The sequence below is a fragment of the Oryctolagus cuniculus genome, chromosome 17, assembly GCF_964237555.1.
Source record: "Oryctolagus cuniculus chromosome 17, mOryCun1.1, whole genome shotgun sequence".
NCBI classification, from domain to species: Eukaryota; Metazoa; Chordata; class Mammalia; order Lagomorpha; family Leporidae; genus Oryctolagus; species Oryctolagus cuniculus.
The window spans coordinates 61,656,639-61,683,038 of NC_091448.1; the positions used below are offsets into that span (position 1 = coordinate 61,656,639).

The 26,400-nt window shown below is 50.6% G+C and overlaps 1 protein-coding gene across 9 annotated transcripts in view; it reads left to right on the forward strand.

Moving 5' to 3' along the window:
* Positions 1 to 24,928, forward strand: part of LOC100339032 (multidrug and toxin extrusion protein 2) — a 50,231-nt gene extending 25,303 nt beyond the window's left edge. Inside the window, exons 10-18 of one of the 9 annotated variants that reach the window (XR_007911382.2) lie at positions 606 to 673; positions 8,679 to 8,787; positions 10,872 to 10,947; positions 15,853 to 15,922; positions 17,953 to 18,085; positions 22,516 to 22,610; positions 23,545 to 23,599; positions 23,728 to 23,860; positions 24,405 to 24,928. Coding sequence is in view for 3 of the 9 variants with exons in the window: in XM_002722654.4 (XP_002722700.2) it covers positions 606 to 673; positions 8,679 to 8,787; positions 10,872 to 10,947; positions 15,853 to 15,922; positions 17,953 to 18,085; positions 22,516 to 22,610; positions 23,545 to 23,599; positions 23,890 to 24,131 (848 nt within the window). In the remaining 6 variants the exon portion in view is untranslated. Of the gene's footprint in view, positions 1 to 605; positions 674 to 8,678; positions 8,788 to 10,871; positions 10,948 to 15,852; positions 15,923 to 17,952; positions 18,086 to 22,515 lie in introns of all 9 variants that reach the window. The other 8 variants (XR_007911379.2, XR_007911383.2, XM_002722654.4 and 5 more) reach the window with 8 other exon arrangements.
* The last annotated feature ends 1,472 nt before the right edge of the window (positions 24,929 to 26,400 follow it).

Genomic DNA, 26,400 nt, shown 5'->3' on the forward strand with positions numbered 1-26,400 from the left:
GCCTTGAACCTGCTTATCGACTTCTTGCCCTACCCTGCCCTGATTACCCGCCCCACCCTGCCCTTCATTTGGGAGACGCTGGGGTTTCATGCCATGTGTTTGAAGGCTTTTCACAAGCACAGAGAGGCTACGGTGGCTTTGTTCCAGCCTTGGCCTTGTAACAGTTTTGGTCACAGCTGTCCTCCTGAGCCGTCTGAGTGTTGTTATGGGAACACAGAGACAGAGAATGAAAGACTGTGGCACTGCTGCCTAGGTTGTCCCATTGACTGTGCAGAGGGAGTTCTGTGACCTCCTCCTCCCCTCCTACAATGTGAACCTGCCTGTCCCCCGGAACATTCTGCAGCTGCAGGGGCCTCCCCCTTCCTCCTTGGACACCTGATGTTTCGTCCCTCAGTGGCAGGGTGAGGGGCCCCCAGATGGAGCCCGCGTCGCGTCTGCAGGAAGGGCCGCCCTGAGGGTCTCCGCAGCACAGGTGGGGAATCTCAGCACCCGGCTACGTCTAGGGGAAGTGCTCGGCTTCTCTTAGAGCGTGTTCTAGTGCCGTAAGCAAAGGGCTTGCTTTGGCCCACTCTTTGAAACATCTTCTGTGTGTGGTGACATTTCAGGGCTGATCAACGTCACAGAGCTTGGGGCCCAAGCCATCGTTTACGAACTGGCCTCTGTGGCCTACATGGTAAGAACCTCAGGTGAGACTTGGCACAGTGGGGTGGGGAGGGCTGGGGAGAGGGAGGGAGAGAGGGGGAGAGGGAGGGAGAGAAGGGGAGAGGGAGGGAGAGAGGGGGAGAGGGAGGGAGAGAGACACACTGGAGAGGGACGAGGTGTCCTGGCCATGCTGCCCGTCAGCCGTGCTACCCCCAGCTCTTTTCCTAACTGTTCTCAGCTTCTGTTTCCTTGCGTACAGAGTGGGCACGTGCCCACTTTGCAGGTGCGGAATGAGATCGTGCATCTGAAACTTAACATAAGGCCTGGCAAATGCAGGCAAGCAGGGAGGGCACTGATGCTGGGATATGATGGAGGTGAGGAGGAGGTAGCTCCTGACCTCTCGTGCCTGTGGCCTGGTGGGGAGACAGAGATAAACAAATAAACACTGGGTACGTGCATTACACACATCATATGCGAGAGTACTCCAAAGAGTTTGTGAATAAAAAAAAAACAACCTGGAACTGAAAGATAGGTTGAATTGGTGCAAAACAATTGGAAGTGTAGACATAGCCTTTTTCCTGTGAAGACTCCAGAACAAACTTAGCTTTTAATTCTGTTTTCCGTGAACTTTTTGAAGCGCCGCCCTTGTTTGTACGATAAGTATCTTTAAAAAAAAAAAAAAGCCAAAAATATTTGAGAGACATAAAAAGAGATAGCGAGTCAGGCAGGGCCTTTCTGTATGGAAAAACCGGCCTGGACAGCCCACTGGGGCACCTGGGCCCAGGGCTCCTGGGCCACCGAGGAACTGGGGGAGGTGTGGTTGTCATAGGCGGGGGGGGGGTAGGCCTGGGGACTCCCGCAGGGGACACAGCCTCTTGTACCCCATGGAGGCTGACACAGAGGGGAGGGGTGTGGGCGGGAGGCTGCTGGTGGAAGACGAGGCCGTGGTGATGTGCTGAGGCCAGCTGCCAGGCCACAGTCAGGGCTTGCGTGCGGCATCTGTCACAGCTATCTCCAAGGGTTTTGGCTTGAACCCCAGTGTGGGGGTGACGCCTTTTACCTTCGGGTGCCTTTGGGCTATTCCAACCCTGTACAGAGAACCACCTTTGTTTTATTTTGTTTCTAAAGCAGCAGAGGTCTGTGGGCAGGAGGATTATGGGACATTTTTTTGTTTCCATGTATTTTTTTTTTTCATTTTTAAAATGAAAAAAAAAATTTTTTTTAATGGGAATTGACATGGTCATCTAGGAGTGCAAACAGAGCAGCAGGTCTAGGAGCCAGCCCGGCGTGGGGAGGTCGGGAACGGAAGGAGACGCCGTCACGGACGCAGTAGGCAGCCAGCATGGAGGGGAGGATGTGCGGAGAACACGTGGAGGAGGCCCAGGGCACAGCAGCTTCAGAGGGAGCCAGCGGCTGGGCTGAGCGCTGCCCGGGGCCTGCACAGTGTAAGGTTGGAGAGTGGCCCTTGGGTTGTTTGGTGTTTTTTTGTTTTGTTTTGTTTTGTTTTGTTTTTTTGAAAAGCAGAGGGAGAGTGAGAGAGAGAGTGTGTGTGTGTGTGTGTGTGTGTGTATGAGAGAGAATGTTCTTGTCCACAAATGTCTGCAGCAGCCTGGACTGGGCCAGGCTGAAGCTGGGAGCCGGGAACTCCATCCAGGTCTCTCATGTTGGGGGGGTGGGGACCCAGCCTGCTGCCTCTCATGGTGTGCATGAGCAGGAAGCTGGACTTCCATGTGATCCTTAGTTTCTCACCCATTTACTCCAGTGTGGGATGAGGGGCATCCCAAGCCATATCTCAGTCGCTGTCCCAAATGTCTGCCACAGCCCTCTGATTCAAGGTTGCCAGGGGCCTTGTGGAGTGACGAGTGAGAGGCAGGTGTGAGTTGCTGCCTTTCTGGGCATGGAGAGGAGTCCAGGCTACAGGACTGTAGACCACTGTGCCTCGAGGTTTGACGTCCCCTTATGGTGATGAGCTTTTAATACAACTGGGACAGTACAAGGAATCCACCATAAGCAAAAGTTGACACAACACATGGGGACAATTGGAGTTCAGAAATTGAACCAATGATGTAATAATGAGAAAGAAAATAGAAAATTCTGCATAGAATCATGAAACATGAAACAGTGAATGGAGGGGTGGGCCTGGAGCCCAGCGGTTAAGACTCCATGTAAGATAGCCACTTCCCCCATCAGGAAACCTGGGATTGATCCCTGGCCCTGCCTATCGACTGCAGCTAATGCTAGGGCAGACCCTGGCTGGGCTCCTACCACCTCTGTGGGAGTTGGCTTGGGTTCCTTGTGGGCCCGGTTCCCAGCTGTTGAAGGTAACTGGGGGCCGGCGCCGCGGCTCACTAGGCTAATCCTCTGCCTAGCGGCGCCGGCACACCGGGTTCTAGTCCCGGTCGGGGCGCCGGATTCTGTCCCGGTTGCCCCTCTTCCAGGCCAGCCCTCTGCTGTGGCCAGGGAGTGCAGTGGAGGATGGCCCAGGTGCTTGGGCCCTGCACCCCATGGGAGACCAGGATAAGTACCTGGCTCCTGCCATCGGATCAGCGCGGTGCGCCGGCCGCAGCGCGCCGGCCGCGGCGGCCATTGGAGGGTGAACCAACGGCAAAGGAAGACCTTTCTCTCTGTCTCTCTCTCTCACTGTCCACTCTGCCTGTCAAAAAAAAAAAAATAAATAAATAAATAAATAAAAAAGAAGGTAACTGGGGGAGTGAGCCAGTGGACGAGAGTTCTCTCTCTCCCACATAAATCAGTAATTTTTTTTTTTATCTTTTAAAAAAGGAGGAATTGAAACTAAAAGAACAGTGTTTGGAAAACAGTCAAGTAGAACTTGCAGAAAGAGAGTATATAGCCGTTGAAATTTAATACTTGATAGGCTAAAGACCTTAACTGCACACAGAAAATGATGAACATAAGGAGGGTAGAATAAAACAAAGACGCACAGAGACGCAGAATATGTGAGAGATACAGGTCGTTACGTACATAGTGGGAACTTCGGTATGTACATAGGGGAGACTGGAAGGCCTTTGGGGACGAGGTGTTCAGAGGCGTTGACAGGAGATAGTAAATCTTGTATCTTACTGCATGTGTTCGAGGATTGCTTGCAACATGTCCACGTGGGTGCGTGCCTGCTTTAAAACCTGGAAGTCCGTCACCCCTGTCTCCCCCCCAGATACTCTCTAGATAGCTTGAACTTCCTTAATCTTGCCTTACTTTATTCTCACCTTGTTTTCGGTTGTGTGGCTTAGCTCCATGATTACGGTCAGGTTTAAGAGCTACAGTCCGCGCTGGCGTAGATTCCGAGGCCTGTTCGCGGAGAAGCCTCGGGCTGGGCTGACTGATGCCCTTGAATCCGCCCTCTGTGAAGGGCGGCAGCTTAGCTGGGAGGGCCCACCTGCTCGCCCAGCACTTTGATGGTATCTCACTGTCTTCCGGTGTTAGTGCTGAGCTGGGGGTGAGTTCTCCAGTCTCTTCTTGTCCACGACCGTCTCGAGTCCCCGGGGTCTTCTTGAGCCCCGTGGATTCTAGGATCCGTTTGTCCATTCTTGGGCTCGTGGCTTGGGGAACTTGATTTTGTTATTCACCTTGTTTTTCTTTTAACTTTTATTTAATAAATATAAATTTCCAAAGTACAGCTTTTGGATTACAGTGGCTTCCCCCCCCCCCCATAACCTCTCTCCCACCCGCAACCCTCCCATCTCTCATTCCCTCTCCCATCCCATTCACATCAAGATTCATTTTCAATTATCTTTATATACAGAAGATCAATTTAGTATATGCTAAGTAAAGATTTCAACAGTTTGCACCCACACAGAAACACAAAGTATATAGAGCACTGTTTGAGTACTAGTTATACCGTTAATTCACAATGTACAACACATTAAGGACAGAGATCCTACATGAGGAGTAAGTGCACAGTGACTCCTGTTGTTGACTTTACCAATTGACACTCCTGTCTATGGCATCAGTAATCTCCCTCTGCTCCAGTCATGAGTTTCCAAGGCTATGGAAGCCCCTTGAGTTCTCCGACTCTTATCTTGTTTAGACACGGTCATAGTCAAAGTGGAGGTTCTCTCCTCCCTTCAGAGAAAGGTACCTCCTTCTTGGATGGCCGTTCTTTCTGCTGGGATCTCACTCACAGAGCTCTTTCATGTAGGTCATTTTTTGCCACAGTGTCTTGGCTTTCCATGCCTGAGACACTCTCGTGGTCTTTTTAGCTGGATCCGGTTACTGCCCTTGTTAAGAAGGCGGTGCCTCCACAGTGATCCACAGATCAGTGCCATCCTCGTCGAAAGCTGAGCCTTAGCACAGAAGATCTTACCAGAAAGGAGCACTTCAAAACATCTTCGCTGTTAATATAAGAAAATGGGTATTTTCTTTTCTTTTTTGAATAAATGATATGCTCTTTTTTTTTTTTTTTTTTTTTGACAGGCAGAGTTAGTGAGAGAGAGACAGAGAGAAAGGTCTTCCTTCCATTGGTTCACCCCTCAAATGGCTGCTGTGGCCGGCGCACAGCGCTGATCTGAAGCTAGGAGCCAGGTGCTTCCCCTGGTCTCCCACGCGGGTGCAGGGCCCAAGCACTTGGGCCATCCTCCACTGCACTCCCGGGCCACAGCAGAGAGCTGGTCTGGAAGAGGGGCAACCGGGACAGAACCGGCACCCCCTAACAAGGACTAGAACCCGGAGTACCAGTGCTACGGTTGGAGAATTAGCCTAGTGAACCTTGGCGCTGGCTGTATGTGTTCTTTTTTTTTTTTATTATTATTTTTTATTTTTTTGACAGGCAGAGTGGACAGTGAGAGAGAGAGACAGAGAGAAAGGTCTTCCTTTGCCGTTGGTTCACCCTCCAATGGCCGCCGCGGCCGGCGCGCTGCAGCCGGCGCACCGCGCTGACACGATGGCAGGAGCCAGGAGCCAGGTGCTTTTTCCTGGTCTCCCATGGGGTGCAGGGCCCAAGCACCTGGGCCATCCTCCACTGCACTCCCTGGCCACAGCAGAGGGCTGGCCTGGAAGAGGGGCAACCGGGACAGAATCCGGCGCCCCGACCGGGACTAGAACCCGGGGTGCCGGCGCCGCTAGGCGGAGGATTAGCCTAGTGAGCCGCGGCGCCGGCCCTTGTATGTGTTCTTAAAATGCCTGATTATCAATGCAGTTCATGTTTTGCTCTAAAAGCGGTTCATGGTGAGTTTTCAAAAAGTCCATGGAAAATAAGCATTATAAAAAACCCGTGTATGGAGCTCAAATTTTTTTTGCACCAAAATAGTTAGCTTTTCTTTCCATTTTCCACCAACTTTTTGAAGTACTTACCTTTAGAAGTTTTTTTTTACACCTTGCATAATTTTTATTTTATAGGAACTGCACAATTATTACTTATTTATACTTAAATATTTTAATTGCATGTTTATTAGACAATTCTAAAGGTTGCTTATTTCTACAAACTGTTAAAACTGAAACATTAAGGAGCACCTAAACAAACTAGTCTGATGCTGTTTATAAAATATATTCTGCTTTTTTAATCCTTTTTTTTAAATTTTATTTTATTTAATGAACATAAATTTCCAAAGTACAGCTTATGGATTACAATAGCTTCCCCCCCACCTTTAGAAGTTTATAAAAATGGCCAGCGCCGCGGCTCACTAGGCTAATCCTCTGCCTGCGGCGCCGGCACACCGGGTTCTAGTCCCGGTCGGGGTGCCGGATTCTGTCCCGGTTGCCCCTCTTCCAGGCCAGCTCTCTGCTGTGGCCAGGGAGTGCAGTGGAGGATGGCCCAGGTGCTTGGGCCCTGCACCCCATGGGAGACCAGGAGAAGCACCTGGCTCCTGGCTCCTGCCATCGGATCAGCGCGGTGCGCCAGCCACAGCGCGCTGGCCGCGGCGGCCATTGGAGGGTGAACCAATGGCAAAGGAAGACCTTTCTCTCTGTCTCTCTCTCTCTCTCACTGTCTACTCTGCCTGTCAAAAAATAAATAAATAAATAAATAAATAAATAAAATAAAAAAAAGAAGTTTATAAAAATGATAAATCAAGTCGCTTCCTCTTTTTTTTTTTTTTTTTTTTTTTCAGCCTGGTTCCCCAGAGCTGTCCCACTTTTTGACTCCTCCTGCCTCTAGTTCTGGGGGTTGTCACAGAGCTTCGTGCCTTCTGCTCACCGTGACCTAGCGGCTGTTGGCTCCGGGAGCGGGGAGGAGGCAGCTCGCCTTCTGTAGTATCCCGGGCAACCCCGTGGGTTTTGTTCTTTATTTCTAGCTTTCTGGGTGGATATGACTTTAAATAATGAACGCGCACCTCTATTTCTTGATCTATCACCTGCAGCTTGGCTTCCCAAGTGACAAGATGAGGAACATGCAGTTATGAGATTTCTCCTTCGCTTCCCAAATACTACCAGCTGGGTAACAGCCACCCACTTGCTGGGATCCAGGCAGCAGTGTCTACACGTTACACACGGTGACTCGTGGACTCCTCCCTGCAGCGCCTTTGGAGGAATGTGCTGCTATTTCACATACGTAGCGGGGAGGGAACTGGGACCCAGAGGCTAGCACTCGTGCAACCTTAGGATGTGATTGGCCTGGATCGGCTATTCTGTCTGTCGCCCCCCTCCGCCCTGCGTGTCTCCCCAAATACTTCTCACGCACATTGTCCTGCCTTCCCTGCGCTGTGGGCTTCCCGTGGCTTCACCCTGGCGTCTTCGTGGTGGCAGCTTTTCCAAAAGCAGTTTGCTCTTTAATTCTCAATGTTGACAATTTATTTTCCACTAAGCATGGACATTTATTTTCTATTAGTGGCATTTGTAAAAAAGATTTATTTATTTACTTGAAAGTCAGAGTTACACAGGGGGAGAGAGAGGGGTCTTCCATCCGCTGCTTCACTCCCCAGATGGCTGCAACGACTGGAGCTGCGCCGATCTGAAGCCGGGAGCCAGGAGCTTCCTCCAGGTCTCCCATGTGGGTGCAGGGGCCCACGGACTTGGGCCATCTTCCACTGCTTTCCCAAGCCATAGCTGGAACGGAAGTGGAGCAGCTGGGACTAGAACCGTCTCCATATGGGATGCCAGCACTGCAGATTACCCGCTCCGCCACAGCGCCGGCCCCTATTAGTGGCATTTTGAGAGGGAAGAGAGTTTACTGTGAGCCAGTCGTAGATCTTGAACCAGAAGTCAAATACATATATACCGTGGTCATACAAGTCTTAAGCCTTTTTATGTCCTCAACTCTGCTGCTTTCCAAATTCCTACAACTTAATATATATAAATTGTTATCAACACAACCAGTTTGATGAAACAGTTGCAAATTCGAAGGCTGCAGGAAGGGTGCTCCTTCTGGTGGGGATAAGGAGTTAAAGCCGAAGTGTGAATCAGCAAAAGCAAGCGTGAGAGCCACAGTCAGAGTGGTTTGTGCCCCACAACAGTTGAGGCCTGAAGGACGATTCTGGAAGTTGTGTGACGATCTGTTTAGGAAGCAAGGATGCTCATTGCTTTAGGTTTCCGTAATCAGTGATTAAAATCAAGATTTTGCATTCGCAGAGGTGGATTTGCTTGACTCTCGGGTGTTTATTTCATCCATCCCACTGCCACTGAGGGTTGTTGGGGTGTTGGATTTATCAGCCTTTCCCGAGTGCCCGCTGAGTGCCAGGCTGTGCTGTGAGTGCTTCTGCACATGGTTCCTTTAATCCTCACAAATTCCTTACATACTTAGAGTAAGTTAAATCTCATAGAGATGTAGCTAGTACGTGTCAGGACTTAGTTCCTGAGTGTGTGTAGCCAATAACAGGGTGTTTGGCCCTCAAGTCCAGGGTCTGCTCTGATCCATCTGCCACGGGGAACAGTCAGGGGTGGCCGAGACCTTTTTCTTAACAGTGAGAACTCCTGTGTCAGTGAGGCTGAGCCACTTGTGCCTTTCCGGTCACGTGGTGATAGAAGGTTCTAGAATGCAGATCTCTGAGTCTGTCTACAGTTTCCATGTCATTGGACGCTCGTGCACCAGCGCTGAATTTGGAGATTTTGATGGCTTGTGACTGTGTTTTGTGCTCGTTAATTCCCAGGTGCCCCTCGGCTTCAGTGTGGCAGCCAGCGTCCGTGTGGGCAACGCCCTGGGAGCTGGGAGTGCTGAGCAGGCCCGGTGCTCCTGTACTGCCGCTCTCCTGTGTGCCGGTGAGTGATGCCGCTTCCAGGCTGGCTTTAGCGGGTAAGTGGAGGATCCGTGTATCAGCATTTCCTTACGAGCCCCCGAGATTTGAAATTGATGTGTAGGAAAGGCCTTCCAAAACTTCATAAAAGTGCCTATTACCAAAAAAAAAAAAAAAAAAAAAAAAAAAATACAGGCCAGCACCGTGGCTCACTAGGCTAATCCTTTGCCTTGTGGCGCCGGCACACCGGGTTCTAGCCCCAGTCGGGGAGCCGGATTCTGTCCCGGTTGCCCCTCTTCCAGGCCAGTTCTCTGCTGTGGCCCAGGAGTGCGGTGGAGGATGGCCCAAGTGCTTGGGCCCTGCACCCCATGGGAGACCAGGAGAAGCACCTGGATCCTGCCATCGGATCAGCGCGGTGCGCCGGCCACAGTGCGCTGGCCGCGGCGGCCGTTGGAGGGTGAACCAACGGCAAGGGAAGACCTTTCTCTCTGTCTCTCTCTCTCACTGTCCACTCTGCCTGTCAAAAAAAAAAAGAAAAGAAAAAAATGCAGGGCTTTATATCAAAATAAACTTCATGCTTGATTCCATTTTCCACAAACTTTGAAGTACCCTCATATACACAACCCAGATCTCTGTTCTTTATGCTCTTGCCAATTTACTAATTGGTAATAATAATACTAATTACTGCTAATTGTTTTTTGTTGCTATCTACCAACTACATAACGTTATGCTTGGCAGTACTGAGATAATTTTTTTAAAGATTTATGTTATTTATTTGAAAGAGTTACAGAGAGAGGTAGAGACAGAGAGAGAGGTCTTCCACCCACTGGTTCACTCCGTAATTGGACACAATGGCCGGAGCTGCGCCGATCCGAAGCCAGGAGCCAGGAGCTTCTTCCGGGTCTCCCACGTGGGTGCAGGGGGCCAGGGACTTGGGCCATCCTCTACTGCCCTCCCAGGCCACAGCAGAGAGCTGGCTGGGAAGTGGAGCAGCCAGGACTAGAACCGGCGCCCATATGGGATGCCGGCGCTCCAGGCCAGGGCATTAACCCGCTGCGCCACAGCACAGCCCCATTACTGAGCTAATTTCAAAGGCAGTGGTTCTCTTCGGCAGTCCTGCTTTATGACTGTAGTTGGGTGGCTCCTGCCTCCTCTGCATCTCCAGCACTCTGTATTCTGAGCAATTGGAAAAGAGTTTTAATTATCTTGCTGTCTTAGCCGTGACAGACTACCACAGATGGGGTAACTTACAAAGACCCCCACATTTCTCTTTCATGGCTCAGGAAGCGTGAAAGGCCCAAACCCAGGCAGCAGCAGGGTGGGCCGTGTGTGAGGGCTGCTGTCTGCTTTCACGATGGTGCCTTGATGCTGTGTCCTCGTGGCAGAAGGAACTGAAGGGGACCACCTCCCTCCCTCAGTCCCTGTACGGGGGCCCTAATACCACTCGTGAGGGCAGAGTCTCCCAAAGGCCACACCTCCCAGTGCTGTCACACTGGAGATGAATCTCAGCATGAACCTGGAGGGGATTCAAAACCTCAAACCACAATAACGATATCTCATTGAGCATCTTTCCCATGAGTCTCTCTTAGAAAAAGGAGATGAGGGGCCGGCACTGTGGCACAGAGGGTTAAAGCCCTGGCCTGCAGTGCCAGCATCCCATATGGATGCCAGTTTAAGTCCTGGCTGCTCCACTTCCCAGCCAGCTCTCTGCTGTGGCCTGGGAGAGCAGTAGAAGATGGCCCAAGTCCTTGGGCCCCTGCACCCGCATGGGAGACCCAGAAGAAGCTCCTGGCTCCTGGCTTCTGATCGGCCCAGCTCTGGCCATTGTGGCCATCTGGGGAGTGAACCAGCAAATGGAAGACCTCTCTTTCTGCCTCTGCATCTCTCTGTAACTCTGTCTTTCAAATAAATAAAAATAGCTCTTTAAAAAAAAAGAAGAAAAAGCAGATGAGACCATCTGATCTTGCTTGCGCATTTCATAGACAATAAGAAGCCCTCACGTACGTGATTCCGCGTCTTGAGCTGTGGATGCAGAATCTCATGAGAGATCCGCCGCAGGACGCGTCCCCCTGGGGAACTGTCCTTCCTCGTGGCCTCTCTGTTTTCCAGGCATCTGCGCGCTTGTGGTGGGCGTCCTGCTCGCAGCTCTGAAGGATGTGGTCGCCTACGTCTTCACCAGTGACAAGTAGGTACTCATCCAGAACTGCCTCTCTCTGACTATGGCTGCCCCACGGAGCATGTCACTTCACTGGGGAAGAAGCCCGGGTGCAGCCAGGAGAGAGGTCCGGCACTACCTCTGAATGAGCTTGAGCGACAGGAGCCCACGAACATCACCCTGCTGCTCCACTAGCCAGCTCACGCGCTCATCAAACCTGAGAGGGGCTTCTCCGTGCTCAGTGCTGCTTCTGCTCAGAGACCCCCAGGAGTAGCACACAGACGGCCTCTCCCCAGGAAGGCCCCTCACCGTCCGGGCACGCTGGCTACTTCCGTGCCTGCTGTAGCCTGGGCAGTAGCCACAAGCATCATTGCCTTCAGCGCAGGCTGACTGTTACTACATTTTCTGTAGTTATGCGTTTCCACGCTGCATAGATTCATAATAAGGTGTCATGTGAATATTTAAAAAACCAGTTCATAGAAGAGCTTCAGTAATTTGTATCAGTTACCTCAAATTACTTTTAGGAAGAAATTTAGTTTTTTTATTATTATTTTGAAGATTTATTTATTTATTTGAAAGAGTTAGAGGCAGAGGCAGAGAGAGAGGTCTTCCATCCACTGGTTCACTCTCCAAATGGCCACAATGGCCAGAGCTAGGCTGATCCGAAGCCAGGAGCCAGGATCTCCCACATGGGTGCAGTCCTTGGGCCATCTTCTACTGCTTTCCCAGGCCATAGCAGAGAGCTGGATTGGAAGTGGAGCAGCCAGGACTCAAACCAATGCCCATATAGGATGCTGGCACTGCAGGCAGTGGCTCCACCCACTATGCCACAGCGCCAGCCCCTAGTTTTATTATTTTTAAATGTACTCTTCTAGTTGTTCTGACCCTATTGCTTTTAGATAGACTGATACCCTAACACATTCTTTTTTTTTTTTTTTTTTTTTTTTTTGACAGGCAGAGTAGACAGTGAGAGAGAGAGACAGAGAGAAAGGTCTTCCTTTGCCGTTGGTTCACCCTCCAATGGCCGCCGCGGCCGGCGCGCTGCGGCCAGCGCACCGCGCTGATCCGATGGCAGGAGCCAGGAGCCAGGTGCTTTTCCTGGTCTCCCATGGGGTGCAGGGCCCAAGCACCTGGGCCATCCTCCACTGCACTCCCTGGCCACAGCAGAGGGCTGGCCTGGAAGAGGGGCAACCGGGACAGAATCCGGCGCCCCGACCGGGACTAGAACCCGGTGTGCCGGCGCCGCTAGGCGGAGGATTAGCCTAGTGAGCCGCGGCGCCGGCCTCCTAACACATTCTTACAAAAGTTTAGCACTAAGGAGGTGATCTGATCTGATAAAGTTCCGGGGACTGGATTTACCTTCAGACCCTAAGTGAAGAACAAACGGCTCTCAGACGTTGGGCTGTAGGCAGTGCAGAATAATAATTCCTGGGAGGCAAAACAAAGGAAGAGAGTCCCTGATGGCCCCAGCTTCCTGGGAGAGGGTTTCCAGCCCACGGCCAAGGTGGGGGCCATGGCCAAGGCGGGGGACGCATCCAAAGGAGCAGGCAGAACACCCATCATAGGGGAAAAAGTTCTGTCATTGCCAACCAGAACGGAACAGCCTTGAAGCACATTCGGCAGCTGGGAAAGTTAGCAGAGCATCTGGCCTCCATAGTGGAGCAAAATTAGCTCTAGAACTAACTTGTGTTCTGCTCCTGTGTCACAAAGGTTAAAAGCAAGCCTTGAAAGGTTTTAACTGATCCCAGAAAACTTAACTACATCATAGAACTTAACCACGTCAGTGCTCAAGGGTGCTTGCAAATAGCAAAAGAATACGCAGTACTCAGCATGGTGAAGTGCACAGAGTGCGGCGTACGACTAAGAGTCACCAAGCAGGAGCGAACACCGTGACTGGGCTTAGACTGCTGCCTGGGGCGCCCACGTGTCATCCTTGAGTGCCTGGTTCAAGTCCCGGTTACTCTGCTTCTGACCTGCCCTCCTGCCATTGTGAGCCCTGGGAGGCAGTAGGTGACGGTTCCATCCCTGGGTCCCTGCTCCCCGCACGGGAGACCCAGATGGAGGTCTAGGCTCTGGGCTTTGGTCTGGTTCAGCCCTGGTTGCTGTGGCCATCTGGGGAGTGAAGCAACAGATGGAAGATCTCTATCTCCCTCCCCTCCCCTTTCTCTCTGTCACTCTGCCTTTCACATAAATAACTAAATCTTTAAAAACAAAAAAAGTGAAACTACCACGTTTATCAAGAATTATGATCCTCTATTGATGATGACGAGAAACAAGTCAACTGAAACTGACCCAGAAATGAAACAAGTAATGGAATTAGTACATAAATATATCTTTATGTAACTATATATATAACTATATAGCTATTTTGCACATTTACAAGAAGTCAGAGGAAAACAGAAACATGTCAAAGTGAAACAAAGATACAAAAGCAAAACAAAGCCACTGAGTTGAGCTTTGAGAGAGGAAAGAACTTGTGGGATGAAATCACCTTGGAGGACATTAGTAGTGGATTAGACACTAAAGAATGAAAGAATAGTCAGCTTAAAGATACAGACGCGGCAGACATCCCAAATGAAATGCAGAGAGACGAAAGACTGAGAAGGAAAAGCCGTGAATGGCCTAAAATGCATGTAGGATTGTCAAAGCAGAGGAGGAGAAGGAAGAATAAAAAAAATTGAAAAAGTAATGGCAAAAAAAAAAAAAAACTTTCCAAATTAGCAATCATAGAAATTAAAGGGATCTAAAAAGCTATTGAACGTGATCACCCACCTGCCGTCGGGATTCCTCTGAAACGTCCTTGTCCTTGTCCGCTGTGTAGCTTCTGCTTGAATAAGCTTGGTGGGAAGGAACTTGCTACCTCCCAGGACAGCTTGGGCTCTCAGGACCCCTTTCCTGTTTTGGGGCTGAAATCCCCCTCTCCCACCCATAGCTTCTGCCCACTGATAGCAGAGTTGCTCTTGCGACCGCCCTGGGAGAGCGTCCATTTCTGGCCCCAGGTGGAGACGGGACTCCTGTGCTCTTCCTGGCAAACGCCTGGCATTCATACAGCCGTGTCTCCTGGGACGTGGTCTTGCGTCTCCACCGTCGTGAATTCACGCAGACCCGAGGGCAGTGCCGTGAGCCACGGTTAGCACCACCGTGGAGCCTGAGAGCCAGCGTTGGGGTTTTGGTTGGCTACACCACCCCGAGTCCCGGGATGCGACTGCCCGCATGCCACTGGGCGGCCCTGACACCCCCTTCCTCTCGTGTGTGGCTGTCCTCGTGAGCCCAAGTGCAAGATCCTGCGTGTGGGCTCATTGATTCTTGTTGTCTAACTTTGTACTCATCCTGGCATTTCTTGTTTCCTAGTTCCGTGGGTGACAGCATTTTCTTTTCTATCTCCATTTGCTCCTCGTTCATCAAAAAATCTGGCACGTTCGTTACGTTCTTCCTCTCTACCCCGACGTCCTACCAGCATCCCGGGGAACTCAGCCTCCACAAGGAGGAAGCATCCGTTGCCCTTGCTCCTTATTTTCTTTCTTTCTTTCTTTCTTTCTTTCTTTCTTTCTTTCTTTCATTCATTAATTAATTTATTTGAAAGGCAGAGTTAGGGATGGGGTGATGGGGGAAAGAGAGATCTTCCATCCCCTGGTTCACTCCCCAAGTGGCCGCAACAGCCAGAGTTGGGCCAGTCTGATGCTAGAAGCCAGGAGCTTCTTCCAGGTCTCCCACGCAGGTGCAGGAGCCCAAGGACTTGGGCCATCTTCCACTTCTTTCCCAGGCCATAGCAGAGAGCTGGATCAGAAGTGGAGCAGCCAGATCTCGAACTGGCATCCATATGGGATGCCGGTGCCTCAGGCCAGGGCATTAACCCACTGAGCCACAGCGCTGGCTCCACAGCTATTTATAATTCAGTCACCTTTGCAAATTAGTTTTCATAAAGATGAAATAACCTGACATTTTGTTAATTTCATTGCTCCCATATGAAACTTTAGGTTTTGTTTGTTTCTTTGAAGTCTTTGACGGGGACAGCCCCCAAGGCCTCTGTACCAGTGCTCCCTGTGGCCCTCCAGGAAGATCAAATCACACAGTCTTGATTTTTGGAGGCCAAGGTGCTCATTGCCCAACTTGGCCCCAGCAAGTCAGGACAGGAATGCAGGCAGGGCCCCTACAGCTGTCTACCACGGCGGGGGATGGCAAAGTGGCTGTGAGGTGAAATGCCAGAATCCCTAATATTTATCAGCCTCTTTCTTCATCCCTCACTCCTCGTATTACTTACTACTTAGTTATTACTGCGAGTTTTTGACTAGACTCAGTGTTCTGAAATAGCCAATCCTGACAGTTCTTGCCAATTCAAAGTTGCTTTTGCGACTTGAGCTTCCTGTTGTGCCATCTAACATGATGTCACCTGGATGGAGACTCTGTGTCCTGATTTGGTTCTCACTCATTTTCTAAAAAAAAATAGTTTAAACTTTTTTTTTATCTTTGTGTGAAAGGCAGAGAGAGTGACTTGGAGAGACAGACACACAGAGAGATCGTCCGTCCTCTTGGTTTCGCTCCCCAGACGCCCACAACTGCTGGGCTAAGCCAGGCCAAAGCCAGGAGCACAGCACGCAATCCGGATCTCCCATGTGGGTGTCAGAAAACCCAAGTCCCTGAGCCATCACCTGCTGCCTCTCAGGGTGCACATTAGCAGGAAGCTGGGTCCAAAGCGGGGAAACTGGGACCAGGCACTCTGACGTTGCACGTGGGCGTCCCAGGTGGTGACTTAACCATTGCTCCAAATCCCCTCCCCATGGAATTATGCTTTATTATGCACTTTGTCCAAAAGAAACGTACTGTTTTGACTAACTTGACTGCTCCATCTCTCGGGTGCGTCAGGTCAGCAGGTAACCGGTGATTGCACATGATTTGTTTTTTTAGGTCACTGACTGCTTGCTTTTCCTCCCACAGAGATATTATTTCCCTGGTGAGCCAAGTGATGCCCGTGTTTGCTCCCTTTCATCTATTTGATGCACTGGCAGTGAGTATCTGGCGGGGCTCCTTCTGGCCTTGTAGCTAAAAAATCGAATGTCCAGTTCTGTTTCTGCACAGAGGGAGCTCTTGCTTAGCCTGAGCCTTGGAGGGAGGGAACGGGTTGCACCAGAACCCGGCCTCACAAGGAAGAGGAGCCCCGCGTTCTCCGCCTCTCTGACTTAGCCTGTGCCTGCCTCCCTGGGCCAACAAAGTCCGTCTCCAGGCTCCCCCTGGAGGGAGAGGGGGAGGGGGAGGGGGGAGGGGGAGGGGGGGAGGGGGAGGGGGAGGAGGACAGGGATCTGAAGGCCCCTGTGTTGTCGTGCAGCATCATTCCTCGAAGCTTGTTCCCAGCCGAGCGCGTACCCTTCATGACGCGCCCTCTAGGCCCATTTGTCATTTGCTGTTTTTCCCTATGCAACTTCTACTCTGTCCGCGTCACTCTGAGCCCACGATTGGAGCACTGGCTGTCCTAAGAATAGTGCGAAGACAAGGTCATGTTCATTGTCAGCAGCAGTGATATTACACTGACTTCTGCTGAGATACCATCAATGACACCTAGCTAAAAAGTAACTAATTGTGGGGCAGGCACTTGGCACAGTGGTAAAGACACCACATGGGACCCCACATCAGAGTGCTTGGGTTCAAGTCCCGCCTCTGCTTTTAATTCCAGCTTCCTGCTAATGGGCACCCCGGGGAGGCAGCAGGTGATGGATCAATGGTTTGAGTCCCTGCCACACACAGGGGTGACCCAGATTGAGTTCTTGGCTCTTGATTTTGGTCTGGCCCAGCCCTGGCTATTGTGAGCATTTGGAGATATTTTTTTTTTTTAAAGATTTAGTTTATTTATTTGAAAGACAGAGTTACAGAAAGAGGTAGAGACAGAGAGAGAGGTCTTCCATCCGCTTGCTCACTCCCCAGATGGCCGCAACGGCTGGAGCTGTGCCTATCCGACGCCAGGAGCTCCCTCCAGACCTGGGTGCAGGGGCCCCAGGACTTGGGCCATCCTCTACTGCTTTCCCAGGCCACAGCAGAGAGCTGGATGGGAAGAGGAGCAGCCGGGACTAGAACCGGCGTTCATATGGGATGCTGGCACTGCAGGCCAGGACATTAACCTGCTGCGCCACAGCGTTGGCCCCCACATTTTGGAGATTGAACCAGCAGATGGGCGATCTCTGTGTCTCTGTACATCTTTCTGCCTCTCAAATAAATTTTTAAAAATCTTTTGTATAACTTATTTGAGAGGTGGAGAGACAGAGAGAGCTCCTATCATCTGGCTCTCCCAGTACCTGCAACAGCGGAGGCCGAAGCTGGTTGGTGGGAACCCAGTTACTGGAGCCATCACCATTGCCTCCTGGGATCTGCACCAGCCGGATTTGGAGGCAGGAATCAGACCCAGCTCTCTGGTGTAGGAGGCAACATCTTAACTGCCAGGCTAAAGGCTGCTCCTACATCTTCTCTATAACACGTGCATTTAAAAAAAAAAAAAAAAGATTTTATTTATTTATTTGAGAGGTAGAGTTACAGAGAGAGTCTTCCTTCCACTGGTTCACTCCCCAGATGGCAGCAACGGCTGGAGCTGCGCCAAATCCAAAGCCAGGAGCCTCTTCCGGGTCTCCCATGTGGGTGCAGGGGCCCAAGGACTTGGCCACCTTCTGCTGCTTTCCCAGGCCATAGCAGAGAGCTAGATTGGAAGAGGAGCAGCCGGGACTGGAATTGGCGTCCATATGGGACGCTGGTGCCGCAGGCGGAGGATTAACCTACTGTGCCACGGCACCGGCCCCAACATCTGCATTTACAAAATATTCTTAAACAGCCAGGATAAACAGATCCCAATACTATTCGGTGATGGCTTTCTGACGAAAGCTGTTGCATTTTAGTATTGTAGCTGTTGTTAACATAACTTGAGATGCCAAATGTTGTCCTTGGTCTCTTGTTTTAAGATTTGACCATATCCAAAGTAACGGGATATTAATGTTGTATCGTGAACTTGGTAGGACGACAGCCCCGAGCCTGCAACCTTGCTTTTCTTCTCCCTAGGGCACTTCCGGAGGAGTCCTGAGAGGCACAGGTAAACAAAAGATTGGTGCTCTCCTGAATGCCATCGGCTACTATGTTTTCGGATTTCCCACTGGAGTATCTCTGATGTTTGCTGCCAAACTTGGGATAATAGGTATGCGTTTGATTCCCCAGGGACTCGCCTCAACCCTCACTTGTCGTGTTAGGAGTTAGCAATGTCTGTCTAAAATGCAGTGTTGAACAAAGTCAGCAAGCTCCTGCCCTCAGGCCAAGACCAGGACTAAATAATGGATTCAAGCAGGAGTCAGTTACTGTTGGGGCCTGGTGAGTGGTGGGGAACTTCGGAGCCCACACTGCTGGGCAGAATTCACTCTGAAAGACGTGTGAGTAGGTCTCGGTGAAGACCGTAGTCTTCCTCACAGCGTGCTCTTGGACTGCTTGTCAAAAGTCAGCTGACCGTGGACTTGGGAGTTCATTTCTGGACTTGCAGTACTGGCCCATTGGTCTGTATGTCTGTCCTTACCCATCCTCACCCTCACCTGCTTACTGTTGTTTTGTAATAAGGTTTTGTTTGTTTGTTTGTTTGTTTTTGACAGGTAGAGTTAGTGAGAGAGAGAGACAGAGAGAAAGGTCTTCCTTTTCCATTGGTTCACCCCCCCCCCCAATGGCTGCTATGACCGGCGTGCTGCGTTGATCCGAAGCCAGGAGCCAGGTGCTTCCTCCTGGTCTCCCATGCGGGTGCAGGGCCCAAGCACTTGGGCCATCCTCCACTGCCCTCCCGGGCCACAGCAGAGAGCTGGACTGGAAGAGGAGCAACCGGAACTAGAACCCAGCACCCATATGGGATGCTGGCGCTGCAGGCAGAGGATTAACCTAGTGAGCCACGGCACCAGCCCCCTTGTAATAAGTTTTGAAGTCAGGAGCTGTGAATCCTGCAACTTTGTTATGCTTTTCCATTGTTGTTGTTTCGGCTGTTGGGGGCCCCTTGCCATCCCACCTGAACTAGGACCAGCTTTTCCATCTCTGTCTGAAAAGGCATTGGCGTTCTTAATCAGGCCTGCATGCGAGCCTGTAGTTATTTTGCAGAGTAGTGCTACCTTAGTAGCATTTAGTCTTCCAGTCCCAAGTGAGAGCTTCCATCCCCTGGTCCACTCCCCACATGCCTGCAACAACCAGGACCGGGCCAGACTGAAACTGGGAGCCCAGGTCTCCCATGTGGGTGGCGGAAATCCAACCCCTGGAGCGTCCACTGCTGTTCCCATTGTCTGTATTAGCAGGCAGCTGGAGTCAGGAGCCAGAAGTGGGAACTGAACCCACGATGCACTCCAGTGTGTGCTGTGTTCATCTTAATGGGCACCTTGACCACAAGCCAAAATGTGCCAAAATTTGTATTTTTCCTGCAAATGCTGTAACTGCTCAAATGCACAGATAAGACAGTATTCGTGGACAGCTTTTGTCAAACTGTGCTAAGCTCTTTATGCATATTATGCCGTTTAACTTAATGACAACTATATAAGGTATGATTTCCATTAGCTGCATTTTATCATAAGATCTAAAACCTGAGGGATTTAGTAGTGTGTCAGAGTAGCACACGTGTTAGCGGGGAAGCAGGAGCTGACCCGGGTAGCTGACTCCAGAGCCGCCCTGGTGTTGTCCTCTATCCTTGGGGCTCATCCTCCCCCAACCCTTTACCTGGCATTGACTGAGTGCTGTATCCGCTGGGCCTGTGCTGTGTTAGCATCTGGGCGAGGTTCCTGTGTTGTATTTATTTGAAAGAGTTAGAGAGAGAAGGAGAGGCAGAGAGAGAGAGAGAGAAAGGGAGATTTTCCATCTGCTGGTCACTCCCCAGTTGGCTATAATGGCCGGAGCTGGGCCGATCCGACGCCAGGAGCCAGGAGCTTCTTCCCAGTCTCCCACGTGGGTGCAGGGGCCCAAGGAATTGGGCCATCTTCCACTGCTTTCCCAGGCCACAGCAGAGAGCTGGCTGGGAAGTGGAGCAGCCAGGACTTGAACTGGCACCCTTATGGGATGCTGCACTGCAGGTGGTGGCTTTACCCGCTACACCACAGCACCGGCCCCAAGGTTCCTTTTTTTTCTCAGCTCGCACTCGGATCTTGGTTTTTCTCTACTTCTCTGGCGCTCTATCTGCTTTTGCTCTTGGAATGCTGGCGACGGTGCTGTTCCTCTTGGCCTCTGCGCTCTCCCGTGAGTCTCAGGGCCTCGCTCTTTGGTGCTGACGGTGCCTCCATCTTTGGCCTGACCTCGTGCCTGCCCTCCACTCTGCGGTTTCAGCCGCACCTACATTCGTACACTCTGGCCGACATCTCCGCCCTCTGACCGCCTTTCTGGTTCGGTCACCCATGCTTGCAAGCTCTGCCCAGTGCCGCTGCCAAGCCTGACGATGTGTGGCTCAGTAACAGCCTTTGCACGTGTGAGGGCTTTAGCCCACGGGTGAGAAGGGAAGAGCTGGGCACACAGCAGCATGGCGATGGACTTGTCACCTGTACACAGTCTCCGCCCCGCATCACTCACGTCCTTTCTTGAGATGTTAGCGCTCCGCACCTGTTCCCCCTACAGGCGGAAGAGGTGGAGGTCCCTCGGCTTAATGCAACTTGTTTTCAGACCTCTCGTGGCTTCCTCAGGGAGATCCTTCTCCCTTAGGCTTCATCCCAAGACGCTTCCAGTAGATCTGTCCGTAGAGAATAGATGCGGACTGGCCGGAGACTTGGGCACTGACTCTGAGTCCACCTGCTGGACTCCCCGAGACCTGGAGGCCAGCTGCGTTTGTGCGAAAGAGCTGCTGTCAGTTCTCTCCCCCTTTCTTGGTGCAATGTCAGTCTGGAAGCCGTCGGAAGAGCTGGCTGGTGTCCACACACTGCTGGTGCTTAGTGTCTCGTCGTCTTGGTAATGTCCCATGCTGGCTTAATGATCGGCACGGACTGGACCAGGCAGTACCTGATTCATCCCAGCCTGGCACCATCATTGTCTACAGGTACCTGGGAGGAGAACTGCCAGGGACTTACCGCGGTCCTTCTCTACCACAAGACCCTCGGAAGCACCACTTAACCAAAGCAACCGTCTTCACCCTTGGCTTTACATTTAATTCAGCTTAAGTGTTAGAAAAAAATAAATAAATAAAAGACCCCCCCCCCATTAGATCTTAAGCTCCTTTGTCAATAAGTGGTTTCCTTCTTTATCTACTAAAGTACTTATTGCTATTTTCTATGGTATGTGCTCAGATGTGTTAGCTACATTGACAAATAGAAGTTGTATATATTTGCGGTGTACAACATGATGTTTTGATACATGTATACATTGTAGAATGGGTTATTTAAGCTAATTAACATATCCGTTGCCTTATACATTCTTTTAAAATGCTTATTTAGTTATTTGAAAGGCAGATGAGAGAGAGAGAGAGAGAGGGAGGGAGGGAGAGGGAGAGGGAGGGAGGGAGAGGGAGAGGGAGAGAGGAGAGAGGAGAGAGGAGAGAGGAGAGAGGAGAGAGAAATAGGCAGGGAGGGAGAGAGAGAGAGAGATCTTCCATCTGCTTCTTAACTCCCCAAATGGCCACAACAGTCAGGGCTACGCCAGGCTGAAGCCAGGAGCCAAGAACTCCATCCCGGTCTCTGATGCGGGCGTAGGCGCCCATGCATGTGGACCATCATCTTCCCGGGTGCGTTGACAGGGAGCTGGCTCAGAAGCAGAGTAGCCAGGACTCGAACTGGCGCTTCGACATCGGATGTGGGTGTCAGTCACAAAGCCTGCTCCTGGGTACCTTCTTTTTTAATGGTGAGAACATGTAAAATGTTAGCAGTTTTCATGAATACAACGCATTGTCACGAACAGTAGTCACCCGTGAATCACCATCTGGGTCCTGAACGTAGTGCTCCTAACTGGGAGCACCTTGGGTCAGCATCTCTCCAGCCTCCCTGCTCCGGCCCGGGGCAGCCACCACTCTGCTTCCCTTCTGTAAGTTCAGCTATTTTTAGCTCCCACACATAAGTGAAACGGATCGTGCAGGATTTGTGTTTCTGTGCCTAGCGTGTCTCACTTAGCATAATGGACATCTGCCTTTGTGGAGTGAGCCTTGGGTGCAGTGGTTAAGACACTGGGATACCCGCGTCCTCTATCAGAGCACCTGGTTCAAGTCCCAGTTCCACTCTGACTCCAGATGTCGGCTCATGTGCACCCTGGGAGCAGTAGTGATGGTCCAAGTATTTGGGTCCCTGCCACCCACATGGGAGACCTGTCTGGGTATTTGGGGGAGTGAACTAACAGATTGAAGATCTCTCTGTGTGTCTCTGTCTCTGTCTTTTAAATAAAAATAAATAAATAAATAAATAGATTTGAACAAATTATCTACCTGTACATATGTAAACATATTAAGAGGATTGAAATTGCCTATGATGTCATGTGGGGGCATCTCAATGCATTTTGTTCCAGTCTTTTTTCCGTTATTGACAAACGCCTCCCTGGTAGCGCTTAACCTAATCGCTGTCATGTAAAATTTGGCGGAGGTTAACTGGGACTTCACTCTGTGGATCTGGAGAAGATCTGACCTGTGTACTCATTTCACACCCACAGGCCTCTGGTCGGGCTTGATCCTCTGTGTCTTCTTTCAAGCCCTTTTCTACCTGGTGTATGTTTGGAGGACAAACTGGACAAGAGCTGCAGAGCAGGTAACAGGTGGTGTCTTTTTGGAAACGTGGCCCTGCTTGATCCCAGCACGTGATCAGGAACCTCTTAGGGCCATGAAATGTATCTCACAGGCCAGGTGGGGCAGAGGGAAGACCGCCTTGCAGTGCGTTGCAGCGCGTCTTCCTCCTGCTGTGGAGCTGAGTTAACACCTACAGACCGGGGAATGCACCTTACAAGTGAACAGCAGCAACAGAAAAAGGAATTCGCTTGCCAAGTATCTTTCCTGTTTCAGTGTAACAGTTTTAGAGAAATAGCAGTTTGGGTCCGCTTATGCAGATTACTGATTTGCGTAGGTTTCTTTTCTTTCACTAAAAGGTAGTATGCTACACATCTGTGATCTGTGGGACGCGGCGTAGGGCTAGAGGGTCAAGATCATGATGGATGCGTCTGTGTTGAGTGGGAAGCCCTTCTCTTGTTTGGGGCTTGAGAGGAGATGGGTAGGTGCTGGCCTGAGGCGGGGTTGTTGCCCGGAACACCAGGGGTGAGTTTGGTTTCACTGCTGTCCACCATCAGCTGTACCCAGCCTTTCCGTTTTCAACCCTTTTGATTTGCCTAACTGAGATTTATTTTGTCTTTCTTGCGCTCAGTTTGATTTACGAGGTGAGTAGAGTGTGGCAGGACCATAAACTGACACCATTCATCTTTAGAATTTACTGCTTTTACCTGTGTTTAGGAACACTGAAAGGTGTAAGTGCAAACAATGCACGACACTCGCGATGCTAGCAACAGGCTTTTTGTACTATTGCTGTGCGCTCAGCCTGGTTGTCTGGTGTTGTGTTCTGCTGGCCTGAGGCATTTTCAGGACTAAGAAAGGTGGTGCAAGATGACGTCACCCTTGAGCGGGAGCTTTGCACTGGAACAGAAGACTGCTACCTTGACTTCCACTTCCGGTACTCACCTGACATTTGTTTTTAGGCACGGGTTCGAGCTGGGCTAAAAGGGAGTAAAGAGACCATCCCTCCCCCTACAGGTAATGGGGGCTTTGCTATAGTGTGCCCTATTTCTCTTAAAAAGATTGAAACTGAGTGTAGCCGGAGTGGCTTAGTTTATGAAATCCTGCTCTCTTGCTCAATCAAACTTGTCCCGGTCATTGGCCAGGTGGACTCCGGGCTCTCCGTTGAAATGTGTTGAATGTAATTCCATGTATCCTGACTGACGACTGGCAGCCAGTGCTTACCATGTCATCTCATACACCTTCCGTGACAGTCCTTTGCTCCACCCGGTTCACAAGGTAACTCCCCCACTGTTCTCTGCAAACAGTTCTACCAATGCTGGAGAGAGAAGTGCCCGGTGCAGTGATCTTGCCTGATGTCATTGGACCGGAGAGCCAGACGGCCCAGCTGGTGGTTCTAGAAGAAGGCGGCACGCAGTACGTGGTGCCCACTGTCGGGCACATCTTGTCAACGAGGCAGCTGATTTTCTACCGCGGAGGGGCTTTAGCTGCTGCTCTTGCTGTCTTTTTGGCCGGAATTCTAATAAGAGTTTTTGGGGACCGTGGCTAAAACACTGTCATCAGCTGTCTACTAACCGATTACAGATGATAGGCATCAGTTAAGCCTGGAAGGCGACCTTGTCGTTTGGCCGATGGTCTTCATGCCCCAGATGTTAGTGTTGTTCCTTGGTCATTCTGAGAAGCTACCCTATCCTAACAGTGGTTCGAGAACGGAGCTAGAATTTGAAGTAAACTTTTTCTCTGTTGACTCCATCATGGTTTCTAAATCCATAAATTTGATTTTGCCTACTATAAAGGTTCTTCTTTTTTTTCTTTCTTTAAGATTTCATTTACTTGAAAAGCAGAGTGGCAGAGAAAGAGAGAGAGATCTTCCATACACTGATACACTCCCCAGCCACAACACCTGGGGCTGGGCCAGGTCAAAGCCTGGAGCCTGGAACTCCACCCTGGTCTCCCCCATGAGTGAGAGAGGCCCAAACACTGGGGCCATCCTTCGCTGCTTTCCCAGGTGCATTCGCAGGGAGCTGGACCGGAAGTGGAGCAGCAGGGACTTGAACCTGTGCTCATGTGGGATGTGGGTGTCGCCAGCAGCGGCTTCACCTGCTGCTCCACAACACTGGCCCCTGGAAATGTTCTTTTATGTTCTTTACTCTTTCTGTATGGAAAATAGTTTTCCTCCTTCGGGAAGGTTGCTTCATTTTTTTGTGCTTGGTGGCTGACCTCATTCAGTTGGTCTGTTAATGTATTCTGTTAATGTCGAGGTTTGATACAATGAACATCTTAAAACCGAAAGTGTGGCTGGCAATATTTGGGGAATATAAAGTCAATAAAAGTCGTTTTCATTTTTTTGCCTTTTAACACAATTTTACGGCAACGTATATTTTAATGACCAGAAACTCAAGCTGTGCTCTGGCTGCTGTGCTGTCAGCTACGGTGGCTTCACCTTCCAGACAAGGGATCTTCAGAGCCTTTTCCAGCGCATTTGACCAAACCAAAAAAAATCCCAATAATTAGTTTTTCCCAACGGCAAGCCCACCAGGCCATGAGCAGAGTCCCCAGCCCAGAGCCCTGCCTCACCCCGCCCCCCTCACCCTGCTGCACCGACACCACCTCTTTCTAGTCCATAGATCTCCATCTCACCCCGCCCCCCCCCCCCTCGGGCGCACACCCATCTCTGATCTGCGGCTGTGGGTTTGCGTGTTGTGGTTATTTCATCTTGAAGGAGTCATATGACGTGAGACCCTCTGAGCCTGGTTTCTGTCGTCTGGCACGATGTTCCTCTGCGATTCCCCCACAGACTGACGTGTGTTAAGACCCCTTTCCTTTTCAGGGCTGAGCGCCGTCTCCCTGGGCTGTGGGCACAGTTGGTGTGTGTGTCCAGTGTGAGTGGACGGGTAGGTTGTCCCTTCCTTTTGACTGGTGAGCGGTGCTGCTGTGGACATTCACGTACAAGCTTTCGTTTGGACATTCTGAGTTTTTACGCAGGAAGGACATTGTTGGGCCATGCGGTAGTTCTGCATGTAAGTTTTGGGGAACCACCGGTGTTTTCCGCAGTGTCTGTGCCTTCCACGTTAGCACCAGCGGTGTGTGAGGGCTCAGTTTCCTCCACTTCCTTCCTAACACTATGGTTCTGTGTTTTGTCTTTGTTTTCCTGTGTTGCGCCATACCCGTGAGTGGGAAGCATTGCACTGTGATCTCATGGTAACCATCTTTCCTGAAATCCACTGGGAACTCAGATAGACACAAAGAAAGGAAGAGTTAGAAAAGCAATAAATGAAGGTCAAAGAAAAGCTCTTATTTTTTCCATTATTAATTTATTTAATGGATTAAAAAATGGTTTAAAATAGTAGTAGCAACATTGCGTTTGGGTTATTATAGCTTATAGATTCCAAAAATAAAGGTTAGGAAAAGGCATTGAAAATATTCTGGGATAAGGCACTTGCATTACTCATGAAGTGTAGTACGAGAAATGTTATTCAAGAGTCGAATTAGATTAGTTATAAATGTATATTACAGGGGCCGGTGCTGTGGCGTAGCAAGTAAAGCCACTGCCTGCAGTGCCGGCATCCCATATGGGCACCAGTTCGAGACCCGGCTGCTCTACTTCCCATCTAGCTCCCTGCTATGGCCTGGGAAAGTAGTAGAAGATGGCTCAAGTCCTTGGGCTCCTGTACCCATGTGGGAGACCTTGGAAGACCTGGCTCCTGGCTTTGGATCAGCGCAGCTCTGGCCATTGCAGCCATCTGGGGGAGTGAACCAGCAGACAGAAGACCTTTCTCTCTCTCTCTCTGCTTCTGCCTCTCTGTAACACTGCCTTT